This window comes from Gallus gallus, chromosome Z (assembly GCF_016699485.2).
Source record: "Gallus gallus isolate bGalGal1 chromosome Z, bGalGal1.mat.broiler.GRCg7b, whole genome shotgun sequence".
Taxonomy (NCBI): domain Eukaryota; kingdom Metazoa; phylum Chordata; class Aves; order Galliformes; family Phasianidae; genus Gallus; species Gallus gallus.
In genome coordinates, this window is record NC_052572.1 from 42,590,770 (window position 1) to 42,604,801 (window position 14,032).

Genomic DNA, 14,032 nt, shown 5'->3' on the forward strand with positions numbered 1-14,032 from the left:
CTTTACAAGCTTTAGTTTATCATTACGTTTTGTAGAAAAAAGTGCTGTTGAGCTGCTGAGCTTTGTTCACTCTATGCAGACCTGCAGATACCTGTATTGCTCTTATGGACAGTCTTACTCCAAAGTTAAACAAGAAATTTAGTTACTTGAGAAGGGAAAGGAAACCAGTATTGATAAATCAATCAACTATAACCAGAAAAATAGCTGTTGCTGCTATTCAACTGTTCAGTATTTAAAGTTGTTTGTGTTAATTGAGATGTTTACGAAACTACACAGACTTTTGCCGTAAAGTAAGCAGTTGTAGGCTAAGAAGCCATTCAAACAGAACTAGTTGGATTTACATTTATTTAAATTGTAAAGTTGCTGTCTTCTTTTTTTCTTACCAAGGAATTCTTGGTTATCGTAGCAATTTCTGTATATGTCATACTGTCTGAAATGTTTATCAAACAATTAACATAGCGAGTTTTTTGTTGTTGTTAGAGAAGATGTTTCTGATTAATTGAATCATAACTGAGAAGAACTTTGCCTCACTTTTGCTAGAAATACATCCTTTGGAATCAATTTTTGTACTATTTGAATTCCTAATACACTGAATCTTTTTGAAATAGTATTTTAGTGTATTTCTTATTTTTAGGAATGTTTGTTTTTGCAAGCATTAGTAGTATTTGTTGGGGGTTTGTTTGTTTGTTTTACAGATTAATTCCCATGGTGAAACAGTTAAGTCACTGCAATTAAGTTACTTGACCATCCTACAGAAAGTTGCAAATCATGTTGCATTGCTGCAGACGGACAACACTAGCAAGCAGCAGGTTAGTTTTGGAAGTACCTAAAAAGTGAACCTTTGGAAAAGGAGATGAAAGCTCTTGAATAGTAACTGATGTGGGTTTCTCTTTCTGTCTTAATTTACTGAAATTCAGATATTTTGCAATATTATTTTTATGTTCAGTAGTTGAGAATGTAGCCCTTATTTAATAGCTAGAAATATTAATGCATCTCTAGTTTCATTTGATGACTATCTGAGAACAGGATTTGTCTTAATGGTGGAGAGCTTTAGGAGAAAGTCATTTTTAGTGACTTTTAATCATCCCGTTTTTGTTGCATTTCTGAGAAGTGTTTAGTGAGAGGTAGGTCTTTGTGCAAATAAACAATAATGAGAATATGTTTATTTCTCTAGAATTTTATATTCAGAGCAGAGTTTCTCTAAATAATATGAGAAATGTTTTGGTAGAACAGGGAGAGAACAGTATTGATTTATCTTGTTTTCCTGGCAAGTAACCATTAAAGGGATTTTGCTTTTTAGGAAATTGTACTGCTAGGGCTCCAGGGTCATAAACTGTAAATAACTAAATGTTTTCACTGCTTCTTGTGTACTGTATATGTAGTTTTTACTGTAGAAACATTTCAGAGTGATTCTTGGGTGATGGATGAGGTATTTTCTGCTCTTCTGGAAAAGGAGACTTAGTGTGTGGCTGCATTCTAGTTCTGAGTTACCCAGTTCTAGCAGTAAAGTTTTATTTGACTTTTGAGTAGTTTAAATCCAGTTCCTGTATTTTTTTTTTTTTGTCATATCAATTGGACTGTAGAAATAAGATTCCCAGAAATGCAGTTATGCCAGGGAGTCAAGAGGAATGCTGATAGACAACAACTGGGTTGTGCAAATGTCAAGCCAACAGCTCTTGAGCCTGCCAGTTCTGGCCAGTTCTGTTGTAGTCTCTGCCCAGAAGAAGAAATTTTAGCCATCTCTTATTCTGGTCACTGGAATCCATTCTTCCAGATTAGTCCTCTCTCCTTTTCACATGAGGCAAACCAAAACACACTGAAAATGTGTTTCCAGTGTTTCTGTGCTGACTGAATAAAAATAGATAAGTAATATGTTTGAATTACTTCAGCAGATTACTTGTTTCAGCCTCTTAAACTCCTTTTATGGCTTAGTATTACCCAGTGTAATTCTGATTTTTAATGCCTTTTGAAAATTCTTCTTTTCTTTCAGGAAACACATATCAAACGGGTTTGCAATGAGGTGTTTTCCAGTTTTCCAGATTTTATGCAGTTAAGCAAAGACGCAGCCTTTGAAACAATTTCAGATCCAAAGTACAGCGGAAAAATGAGGGTAAATATATTCTTCAGAGACAAATCTTGCTAATAGTAATAGATCTGCTGTAGGATGTGGATGTAAGAAAATGTATGCCTAATAGGCATTTTGTTTTAATCATTCTGTTTACGATGGCATCACTGCAGAGATGAGCTGTCCCGGATCAGGATGCCATCATGCAAAGACTAGAAAAGGGTAATTTACGATGCTAAGATTCATGCCCTAAAGTACTAACTTCACATATTTAGTGGTGAGCACTCAATAATGAGTCAGTGGGGTTATAAGATGGGGTTCCATGAAGTCGTCAGCTCAGTGGAGAGCAAAAGAAAATAATTATGAATTGATTGACTTGTGCCACATTCCATATTGTGGGTAGCTCCAGTCCCATATCTTAAAGAGTATATGTTCACCTTGAAAAGTTTCAAAGAAGGGTGACAGATCTGGTGACTGCTATGGAGCAGAAGCAACCAGTATGCTGGGACTCTCCAGGCTGAAAAAAGTGTCAGACAATGAAGATTAACACAATATTGAGCGACTGAGAGTTAGTGAAGTTGTATCAAGGACTTGCAGTCTTTTCTAATCCTTGGGGCATCAACTGAAGCTCATAATAGGCTAAAAATGAATGAAATAAACATGTTAAGTGTAAACCTTTAAAACTCCTTGTTGTGGGAAATGTGAGTTTCTCTAGTTTCGGAGTGTAACAAGGTGAATAACTGAAAAATTTTTCTAATGTAGCTAATTTCAAAAAAAACCATACTAGTTTTAGAAATTCTGGTGTGCTGATAACTGGAGGGTAAGCTATGCAGAGTGACATAAGCTATGTGTTTTCTCTCTCTGTAAACTGAGATACTCAGAAATGCTGTTTGGGTCTAGAGGAACGCAGTAGCAAGGCCACATTTTAAGTGATGATTACTGTTACATGACTGTTGTTCTGCAAGCAGCATCTTTTTGTTTTCTGTTAAAGTACATGTGAAAGAGGTCTGCACATTAACTGTTAGATAATTATCTCATGTAAGTCATCTTCATTGTTAGCTTAGAATCATAGAATGGTTTGGGTTGGCAAGGACCTAAAGGATCATGAAGTTCCAACCCCCCTGGTATAGGCAGGGCCACAAACCTCCAGATCTGATACTAGACCAGGTTGCCAAGGGCCCTATCCAGCCTGGTCTTGAATACATACATGCAGAGACAGAGCATCCACAGCCTGTCTGGGCAGCCTGTTCCAGCACCTCACCACTCTCTCTGTGAAGAACTTCCCCCCTGACATCCAATCTAAACCTTCCCTCCTTGAGCTTAAAAACCATTCCTCCTTGTCTTATCGCTATCTATTCAAGTTAAAAGTTGATTTCCCCTCCTTTTTATAATCTCCTTTTAAATGATGGAAGACTGCAATGAGGTCAACCCTGAGCCTTCTCCAGATTGAACAAGCCCAGCTCCCACATCCTGTCCTCATAGGAGAGGTGCTCCAGTCCTTTGATCGTCTTCGTGGTCCTCCTCTGGACCCACTCCAACAGCTCTATTGACTTCATGTCCTGGGAGCCCCAGGCCTGGATGCCATTCTCCAGATGTGGCCTCACAGGGACAGAATAGAGGGGGGCAACCACCTCCCTGTCCCTGCTGGCTATGCCTCTTTTGATGCAGCTCAGGGTACTGTTGGCCATCCAGGTTGCAAACACATGCTGCTGTCTCATATCCAGCTTTTCATTCACTGGCACCCCCACGTCCTTTTCCCACAGGGCTTCTCTGGAGTTCTTCTCCCACTCTGTAAACTTACCTGGGATTACTCCAACCCAAGTGCAAAACCTTGCACTTTACTATACTGAATGTAATTAGGTTGATGTGGGCCCACCTTTTGAGCCAGGTCCCTCTGGGTGGCTCCCTTCCTTCTAACATGTCAGCTGCACCACTCAGCTTTGTGTCATTGGCAAACTTGCTGAGCGTGCACTCAAGCCCATCATTGATGAAGATGTTGAAGAACACCAGTCACAAGACAGACCCCTGGGGAAAGCTGCTTGTCACCAGCCTCCACCTGGACATGGTGCCATTCACCACAACCCTACGTCTATGGCCTGCCAACCAATTCCTTATCTACCAAATAGTCCAGCCCTCAAGTCCATATCTCTCCAATTTAGAGATAAAGATATGGTGGGGGACCATGTCAGAGGCCTTGCACAAGGCCAGGTAGATGACATTGGTTGCCTTCCCTTTGTCCACCAGCGTCGTCACTCCATCACAGGCCCCCAGATTGGTCAGGCACAACCTTCCCTTGATAAAGCTATCCTAGCTTTCTTGGATCTACTGTTCATCCCTAACATGTCTTCTAGGAGGATCTGTTCCATGATCTTCCCAGGCACAGAGGTGAGGCTCACTGACCTGTAGTTCCCCAGGTCTTCTTTCCTCCTTTTCTTGTAAATGAGAGTGATGTTTCCTTTTTTTTTTCTAGTCCCCAGGGACTTCACCCAACAGCCATGACTTTTCAAATATGATGGAGAGCAGCTCGGTAGCCACATCAGCAAACTCCTTTGCAGCCCTGGAATACATGTTGTCTAGCCCCATAGACTTGTATACATCTGGTCTCATGAGGCAGTCTCAGAATTGCTCTGCCCTTACAGTGGGGGTGGGATTCGTTCCCCCAGTTCCCACGTAGAGGCCCAGGGATGTGAGCATCAGGGATGTGAGAAATACAGGAATCCTGGCTGCCAGCGAAGAACAAGGCAAAACAAAAAGCAAAACAAAACAAAAAAAAATTTAGTACCTCTGCCTTTTCCATATCTTCTCCAAATCTCTTGTAGCCAGTTCTCTTTTCTCAATTATTGAAGGAGGTATGCTCTCTTTGGCCTACCTCTTCTGGCCAACAGATCTACAGAATCCCTTCTTGTTCTTAACATTCCTCACCAAGTTAGTTCTGTCTGCACTTTGGCTTTCCTAATCCCCTCTCTGCAAGTCTAGAGAGTATTCTCCCCAGGTGACATGCCCTTGTTTCCACAACTGGTACAATCTGTACTTTTCCCTCACTTTGACCAGCAGGTCCTTGCCACACCATTCTGGTTTCCTGCCTCCCCTGCCCACTTTCTTATTCTAAGGGACAGGGAGCTCTTGCGCTTTTAGAAAGGCATCCATAAAGAGTAGCCAACGTTCTTCCACTCCTTTGTCTCTAAGGACAGCTTCCCAGGAGATCTTATCCAACAACTCCTTAAACAGCCTGAAGTTTGCCAAAGTTCAGGGTCCTGATCCCACTCTTTGCCAGGCCCACGTTCCTTGAGATCACAGACTCAACCAGGGCATGGTTGCTGCAGCCTAGGCTGTCTCAAATCTTAACTGCATTAATGTTCTCTGCATTGGTGAGCACCGTGTCCAGCAGTGCTTCACCTCTTGTCTATCCAGTACTCGAACAAGAGAGTTATTGTCCATGCACTCCAATAGATTCCTGGATCTCTTGCAGCTCACTGTGTGGTCTTCCCAGCAGATATCTGGGTGGTTGAAATCCCCATCAGGACAAGTGCCTGTGAACATGATGCCTCCTGCAGCTGAAGGAAGAACACCCCATCAGCAGGCTCCTCTTGATCAGGTAGCCTGTAGTAGACCGTTACCACCAGATGGACTGTATTAGTCCTGTCCCTAATTCTAACCCACAGGCTCTCAACCTGCTTCTCACCATTTCTCAGAGGGAGCTCCTCACAGTCTATCCAGTCTTTGATGTAATGTTGAGGGCAACTCAGCCCCCCTTCCTGCCTTGCCTATCCCTTCTAAAAGGGTGATACCCCTCTGCAGTGGTATTTCAGTTATGGGAGTAATCCCACCGCTTTTGTGTGTTAGCATCTAGATCATAATTTTGCAAGCACGTCACGGTTTCCAGCTCCTCCTGCTTATTTCCCATGCTGCATGCATCGGTGTAAAGGCAATTCAGCTGGGCTTTCTGACATGCCACCTTTCTAGAGGTCCCTCCCTCAAACCTCTGGAAGAAATCTGAAGTTTTCCCCCCACTGCTTCCCAAGGGGACATGAGAAGGTTTCAGATGGGGGGGGGGGGGAGGGGGGTTGGCAGCCTTACTTCCTCTGAGCAGTTCGCGCAAGATCCAACAGGACAGTTCAGAGGTTTCTCCCCACCATCGCCTGGCATGACAGCAATCTCAATGTTTCTTCTCAGGAGCAGTGCTTCAGGTGTTTGATTATCTTTGTGGCCCTCCTCTGGACCCACTCAAAAAGTTTCACATTTTTCTTGTTCTGGTGACCCCAAACCTGGACATAGTATTCCAGATGGAGCCACACAAGGGCAGAGCAGAGGTGAACAGAGGAGGTGAACACCTCCCTTGCCCTGCTGGCCACCCCTTTTGATACAGCCCAGGATGCAGTTGGCCTTCCAAGCCACAAATGTGTACTTCTGGTTCACGTCCAGCTTTTTGTCCACCAGGACTCCCAAATTCTTCTTGGCAGTGCTACTCTTCAGTGAGTTCTTTTCCCAGCTTGGAGACATATCAGGGATTGCCTTGACACAAGTGTAGCACCTAGCACTTGATCTTGTTGAACTTTATTTGGTTCATGTGGACCCACTTATTAAGCTTCTCCAGGTCCCTTCAGATGGGATTTCTTCCCTCTGTTGTATTGACTTCACCAGTCAGCTTAGTGTCATCAGCAAACTTGCTGATGGTACACTTGATCTTGCTGTCTGTGTCACTGATAAAGATGTTGGTGAGCACTGGTCCTGAAAGCCTACAAAGCTCACCTTTTATTGGTTGAACTAATTTTTCATTATCTAGAAATTTCTGCTGTGGCTTTTGCATGCTTCACTCCCACTCTGTCATATGACATTGTCCTTATGTAATTTTTGATACAGTAGCAAAGAGTAAAAGCAAGCAAAAATACCTGAGTTAAGTTAATGTATGCATTCTGCCTGTGTTTGTTAAGAGAATAAAGTTGTTATACTAGGGAAAGTGCTTTTTGATAAAAGTGAAGCTATAATTGCTTAAATGTAAATATGACAGTGGTGTATTGGTGTGTGTATGTTGTACCATGTGCTGTTGCTGCAGTCATTCTCTGTGTTATGCAAGCTGTAGCACTGACATTGTGGCATCCTGGGTCTGCCATTCTGAATTTGAGGTTATAACTGTAGTCTGGAAAAAGAGAGTCACTATAATCTAAATATAGAGATACAAGCATACGATTATGATTCTAGTATATCCTAATTATTGTGAGAGGTTGATACTAGAGTGACGTGACCTGAGATTCAGCTATTTTTTGTGGAATTATAAGGTCATTTTTAATCAGACTGCAGAACATACTTTTGTAAAACTTTTTTTTGTGTGGGTGTTTTCTATTGCAAAGTGAATTGCAAGCATAGATTTTTAAGTTGAAATAGATGAATATATGAGAATGGAAGTAAAAAGAGTGAGCTGCTTTGTTTGGAAACGACTGTTTTTCCATAATGAAGTACTAAGTGCAAGGGCAAATGACTGTTGCAGTTTGCTCTAATGCTCATTTGCCCTCAGAAAAATATCAAGGACTATTTGGAAAAATAAAAATAAAAATTAGGCTTATGAAACAAAATGTGTTTTTAAAGCCTGCAGTAATTCTCATGACTATTTTATCTGATTATTTCTATAGTTTTGCTGAAATTCTGGGTAAGAGTGCCTGTGTATTTTTTTTTTAAGTGCAAAGGGCTACTAAATGGCAAAACACTTGAAATAGCTCTTTATAAAAACAAATGTATAGTGTTTCCACAGACATGGAATGAGAATGGGAGCAGGGAGGGGCATATGTCTTGCCAAGTATTTTAAGACAAGTTCCACAAACTTCTGACCTCAGATGTAGTATAGACAACTTAAAAAGACCTTCCTGTTTTCAGGGGAGCTGTGCACATGTGTTAAATGCAAAAAGCTCATAACCTGAACTGCACCTGAAGTGCTGTCCTTCTTTGCTCAGGAGACCAGCTCTCCTGCTGGCAGTCTCTGAGACCGCAAGCTTAAACACTGTCTCCCCAAGAAGTCTGTGGCCACCCAGACAGAGTGCCTGCCCAGAAATGTGGCTGTTCGGGCCACTGGCTGCAGGGAGTGCCTGAGCCTGCTGCTGCTGGGGGTGGGGTGACAGGGATTCCACCTGTGTGAGGTTTGAGCAGGTGTATGAGCTGCTTATCCTGGTTGTGGAGCTGAAGGGGGAGGTGGAGAGACTAAGGACCATCTGGGAGTGTGAGCAGGAGAATGACTGTTGGATTGACCCACTGGTGTGCTGGAAGGAAGGGTGCCAGGGAGGTACCCCCAAAAAGCTGCAGTCAGGCTGACCTGGTGGATGATGAGGGTTGGATGAAAGTCCCATCTGAGTGCATGGGCGCACCCCCAGCCTGCCTACCCTGCTTCCCCACGTTCCCCTAAGCAATAGGTTTGAGGAGGTGGAAATTGAAGGGAAGGTGAGTGAGGAGGTGAGGGAGGATCTGCCTGAAAGAGGGGGCCTAGGGTGAGGTGGTCACCCCCACTCCTTGAGACTACCTCTGTATGGAAAGACAGGAGGGTAATTGTGGTAGGCGATCACCTTCTCAGGGGAACTGAAGGCCCCATTTGCAGACCTGACCCGACCTTTAAGGGAGGTCTGCTGCATCCCTGGGGCCTGGGTCAGCAACATCACCAAAAAACACTCAGGTCTGGTTCGCTCCTCTGATAACTACTTGTTATTGGTAGTTCAGGCAGGCAGTGATGAAGTCACTCAGGGAAGCCTGTGAGCTATCAAAAGAGGTTTCAGGGGTTTAGGGTGGTTAGTTGAGGGAGTGGGAGTGCAAGTGGTGTTTTTTGTCTCTCCTTTTTGGGGGTGATGAGAGATACAGAGTGGGCTAGGAAAATGTAGGCTTTGAATAAGTGGCTGAAAGGCTGGTGCCACCATGAGAACTTTGGGTTCTTTGACCATGTGGTGGCTTACTCAACTCTTGTGAGGCCCCATCTGGAGTACTGTCTCTAGGCCTGGGGCCCTCAGCACAAGAAAGATGTGGAGTTCTTGGAACGGGTCCAGAGGAGGGCTACTAAGATGATCAGAGGGCTGGAGCACCTCTCCTGTGAAGAAAGGTTGAGGGATCTGGGCTGGGGGGTTGAAACTAGATAATCACTGCAGTCTTTTTCAACCCAAGCCATTCTATGAAGAAAGACAGGGATCTCCTGGAAGGAGTCCAGCAGAGGGCACAAAGATGATAAAGAGCCTGGAGCACCTCTCTTATGAGGAAAGACTGAGCGACCTGGGTCTGTTCAGCTTTGAGGAAAGAAGACAGAGAATGTGATGAACGTCTATGAATACCTAAGGTGTGGGAGGCAAAGGGATGAGGCCACACGCCCATTTAGTGGTGTGTGGTGATAGGACAAGGGGAAACGGCCATAAACAGAAGCATAGGGTGTTCTGCACAAATGTGTGTAAGTACTTCCTCACGGTAAGGGTGATGGAGCTCTGGAACAGGCTGCCTAGAGAGGTTGTAGATTCTCCTCTGGAAATAGGTCCCGCCTGGACACCTACCTGTGGAACCTAGGGAGTCTGCGTTGGCAGGGAGGTTGGACTAGGTGATCTCTAGATGTCCCTTACAGTCTCTACTGTTAAGTGATTCTCTGATTCTTATGTAGCATGAAATAAACAGTATTTTGTTGCAGTCTGTCCACTGATAGAAACAGTTTGTGATATTTTTTTTTGTTAGGGACTACTTCATTGCAGTAGGATTTCAGTGGAGATCACTGAAAAATGAATACATGCAGCGCCTCTGTTACCTTAAACATTTTGTTAATTTTAAAAAAATCATTATGTTACACCTCTGTTTGGCTTTGCAAATAGTTAGCAAATGTAGCTTGTTTAAATGTTGTAAAAATGAGTGTGCATGAGATGACCTGTAGATGAAATGTCTTCATTTGCATTCTGTGGTTAATTTACAGGTCCTTCAGCAGCTTTTAAATCACTTCCGAAAAAACAAGGATAAAGTTCTTCTCTTCTCCTTTTCCACGAAGGTGAGCTCCTTGTGACTTTTATCAATTGACCACAGCAGTAAATTCTGAAGTGTAAAGCTCTAAGGACATAAGCATCTGTTAGTCACGTTTCTTTTCTGTGCTATGGGAAATTATGATGGGAAGAACAGTGTGCATTACTCCCTCCAGAAGCATGTTGAAACCTTATGTTATCTCATGATGAAAATGATGGTAGTAAAACAAATGTAATGCTCTGCTTCCCTCTGTAGAGCTTTTTATAGTTGTTGTAGTACTTAGGTATGTATGGCTCAAACCCAATTCACTTGATGCACTTAGAGCAGTGTCACTGCAGATTATGACAGCAGTGCTAATGTAACAGTTGTATACTTCTAAGTAGTAACATAAATCTCAGCCTTGAGACTAAGGTGCCATATCAGTTTGTTTGAGCTTTAATGGTGTTTAATGGGAGCTAGAGAGCTGGATTGAGACATGCTCTGTGATTTTGGTTTTTGTGGAATAGTGTGTTTCCTGAAGTGAAACAACCTATAGCATAGATTTCTTTAGCTAAATGGTAGTACTATTTAAAAAGTTATTAGAATACTGTGAATGATAATTCTGAATCATTTTGTGGCTTGAAGGAAGATTTTAGTATTTAGATGATTTAAGCTGTAGTTCAGTGTTCAAGACTAGTCTGGATGCTGGTTACTTGTTTCTTTTACTCCCTCCTTATGAACTGTTGCTTTGCATACACATTTGTTTCTCTGCGTTGGCTTTGCTGCTTGTTTAGTATACTTAAGTCATTTTAACTTGCTAACATGGTAGGAAACTGTTTTAATTTGCCTACCAACTTATTCAGATGAACCTCACTTAGAAGTAGGGTGAGCAATCAGGGTTAGAGAGTGAGACCCTAACAGACCAGTGTTAGTCACCTTAGAGTGCTATAAAATCACAGCAGTAGAGAGTCAAGGATGTTCATGCTGAGGTGGAGAAGATTTGCTCTTATTTTTAGTTTTTTGTTTATTAGAAAATATATTCAAGAAACATGCCTCCAATTACTACACTTAATTGAAAAGACACCAGTAAGTACTTGATTTCTTTTTTTCCACTCAGTTGCTGGATGTGCTGGAACAATACTGTATAGCATCTGGGCTAGATTTCCGAAGACTTGATGGAAGTACAAAATCAGAAGATAGGATCAGAATTGTAAGAGAGTTCAACAGAGTTCCAGAAATTAACATATGTCTTGTATCTACAATGTAAGAAAACTTGACTTGTAATCTTTGTGTTTCCCTGTCTTTCTGTTACATAGAAAAATGGGTGCTCTACATCTTACTTCGTGATCTTGTGGGGGATTGCTTTTTTGAGAGAGTGAATTGTTTTCTTGTCTGTTGGCAAACATGAACCCACTACTGTGTACTGAGGCATTTTAAATTTCTAGGGACTTCTACCCTTTCTATCTCCTCTGCTGGTTAAGATCTGAAACAACTGTATTGTCTGAATTACAGCTCCAGATTTCCATTGCTGTAGGAGGTAGGAAACACTTATTCAACTCATTTTCCACCAAAGCCTTACTTTGTTGTAGACAATCTCACTTTACTGTACAGTAATTGTAGAATGAGCTAGTATATATGTGCAGTAGCTTCAATTTGAAAGCTAGCTAAACTCCAGTACGCCACACCCTCACTCCTCCACCTTCACAAGAATGGGGAGAAGATAGCGCAGGTCAAAAAAAAAAAACAAAAAAAAAAAAACCAAAATCACAGGTTGAGACAAAGATAGTATAATTAAATGGAAAAAAAAAGGCCAACAAAAAGAAACCAAAGGAACCAAGCAACTGTATGAGGTGAGAATAGTTTAATTAAAGGAAAAGAAGAAGGAAGGGGAAAAAAAAAAAAAGCAAATGCTGTATGGAAACAAAGGGAGAAAACAATCTCTACTTTCTATCAGCAGGCGTTGCATAGGAATATTGGGATCTTGGGAATTAGATTGGGAATCCCATAGCAGTTGTTCAAGAGGGAAGATGCTTTCATAACAAGAAGTCCCCCTTTTCTCCTTTCCCTTTCTCTCTTTTGATTGCTAAGCATGTCATCAGCAAGGCCATATCCCTTCGGTGAGTTTAGATCAGCTGCCTTGACAACGCTCTCTTTCCCCTCTTGCCCATCCCCAGCCTTCTGGCTTTCGTGGGGTGGGAGGTTTGCTGAGATTATCTTGAGGCTGTGCCATTGCTACCCATTGATGCAATGTAATTACTGTTCTGGATAGAAGTATGTAGCAGAGCCCTATATAGAGTACTGTAGGGAAAGTTCACTCCATGCTAGTGAGACTGTCCTGGTTTCATCAGTATTCAATTTCATGGCATCATGCAACAGGCTGTTGGGTTAAGAGGCACAGTGCACTGCAGAGCTGTAATTCCTAGTTTCACTAGCAGTCTCATGTGAGTTCTGACTCTCCAAGAGTCCGCTGAGATGTACCACATGATTTCCAATTCCAGGTGATGGGGAAGAGCACTCTCGTCTTTTGGGGAGGCCAGCTGTGAGGGCCTGCTGATAAAAACTTGGACTGACTGTCTCTCTCTCTCTTCCCATTTATTTTTGGTTTGTTTGATTTATTATTCTTAATTATTCTGTATTATCTCATATTCATGTCAATAAAGTAGTTTCTCCTATCTCAGACAGATTTTTTTTCTTCTTCCTTCCCTCTTCTTGGGACAATAGCGGGAAGGTTGTCGCGTTGATTGACTCTTCAAAACTGCAATGTAGACCAAAAACCATATGAAGTACTACACTGAATTTAAAAAATGTCTCATAGTGTTGCTGTAAGTTATTGATCAGGCTCATTAATATATGCCTGTCAAAATTACTTCACACAATAGATTTTCTGATAGAAATGTTTTTACTCATCAGATTTATTTACTAATTTATGATAGATAAGAGTTCCTCTTTGACATACAGCAATACGTCCAACTAAAATTAATGAAACTATGACCACAGATATTTGATTTTATTATTTATTGATTTGTTATTCTTGTTATCTCCATATTTCATCGTATATGAAGTCTGTTACCAGGTAAAGGTATAAAGGGAACCAAGAAGCTTTAAATCTTCCTGCCCAGGGAGAATGTGAGTGGAACTCCGTGAAATACACAGTCTTGTGTTTATCTACTGCTATTTCTGTGCTTTGAAAGCATGTGTGTTGGCAGTTATGTAGAAAGGTCCACACTAACCCCGTTTAAATAGAAGTCAGACATGATCTTAAAAAACACTGCACACACATCTTAGAACTGTCTTTGGATACCCTCTGTAGCATGCAGGTAGGGTTATGAGGAGATCTGTGGTGCTGGTCATACAGCTTTGCTTATAACCTCATTCAGCTGCAAATTATGGCCATCAGCTTCCATAAGACCTTGGTGAATTCCTCTTCTTTGTCCCTGAAGACAGTAAGGAATTAACTGCATCTGTACATTAAAAGACTCACTGGATTTTCTGTTTTGGAGTATTGAGTTTATGTGGCATACATAGAAGTGTTGAAAGATAAAATCAGTACAAAACTAAATATCCTATTTAGTTATTTTTATAGTGAGTCTGTTTTACTTGCACTAGGGCTTTTCATTGAAATTTAATTAGAATTTTAGCTCCAAATACAGCTTTTGTGTGGGGGTGTGTGTGTGTGGAAGTGTTCAGAAAACTATTATGACTTATTCTCCAGTCTGACTGCAGAGTTGGCTTGATAGGTGGGAATTTGAATTCTGCACTCACTAGAAAGAAGTACACCAAAATTCCAAAACAGAGTAGGTTATTTGGAAAAAAAAAACACAAATTTTTATTCAACGTTTAAAACCAAGAATGCTAGTTTTCCAGAAACCTCCATTAATATTGTCAGGTTTCTATATGCTCTTTCCAGATTTTATTAATGCTGCACCAAACCACACCTGGTAGGGATAAACCACAACTGTATTTACATTAAAAAAATATTCCATGAAAGTCAGGAGATGGCGGGGCTCTATTCTGTTTTGGTTTCTG

At 41.6% G+C, this 14,032-nt stretch overlaps 1 protein-coding gene across 9 annotated transcripts in view; it reads left to right on the forward strand.

Annotated features, from left to right (window-relative positions):
* The window catches only part of ERCC6L2 (ERCC excision repair 6 like 2), a 52,030-nt gene that overhangs the window by 12,214 nt on the left and 25,784 nt on the right, over positions 1-14,032 (forward strand). For 5 of the 9 annotated variants that reach the window (XM_015280383.4, XM_015280384.4, XM_046905642.1 and 2 more), the window contains exons 8-12: positions 696-809; positions 1,991-2,110; positions 5,559-5,660; positions 9,984-10,055; positions 11,124-11,269. In XM_015280383.4, the coding sequence (XP_015135869.1) occupies positions 696-809; positions 1,991-2,110; positions 5,559-5,660; positions 9,984-10,055; positions 11,124-11,269 (554 nt within the window). The remainder of the gene's footprint in view (positions 1-695; positions 810-1,990; positions 2,111-5,558; positions 5,661-9,983; positions 10,056-11,123; positions 11,270-14,032) is intronic. The other 4 variants (XM_015280385.4, XM_040655795.2, XM_040655797.2 and 1 more) reach the window with 1 other exon arrangement.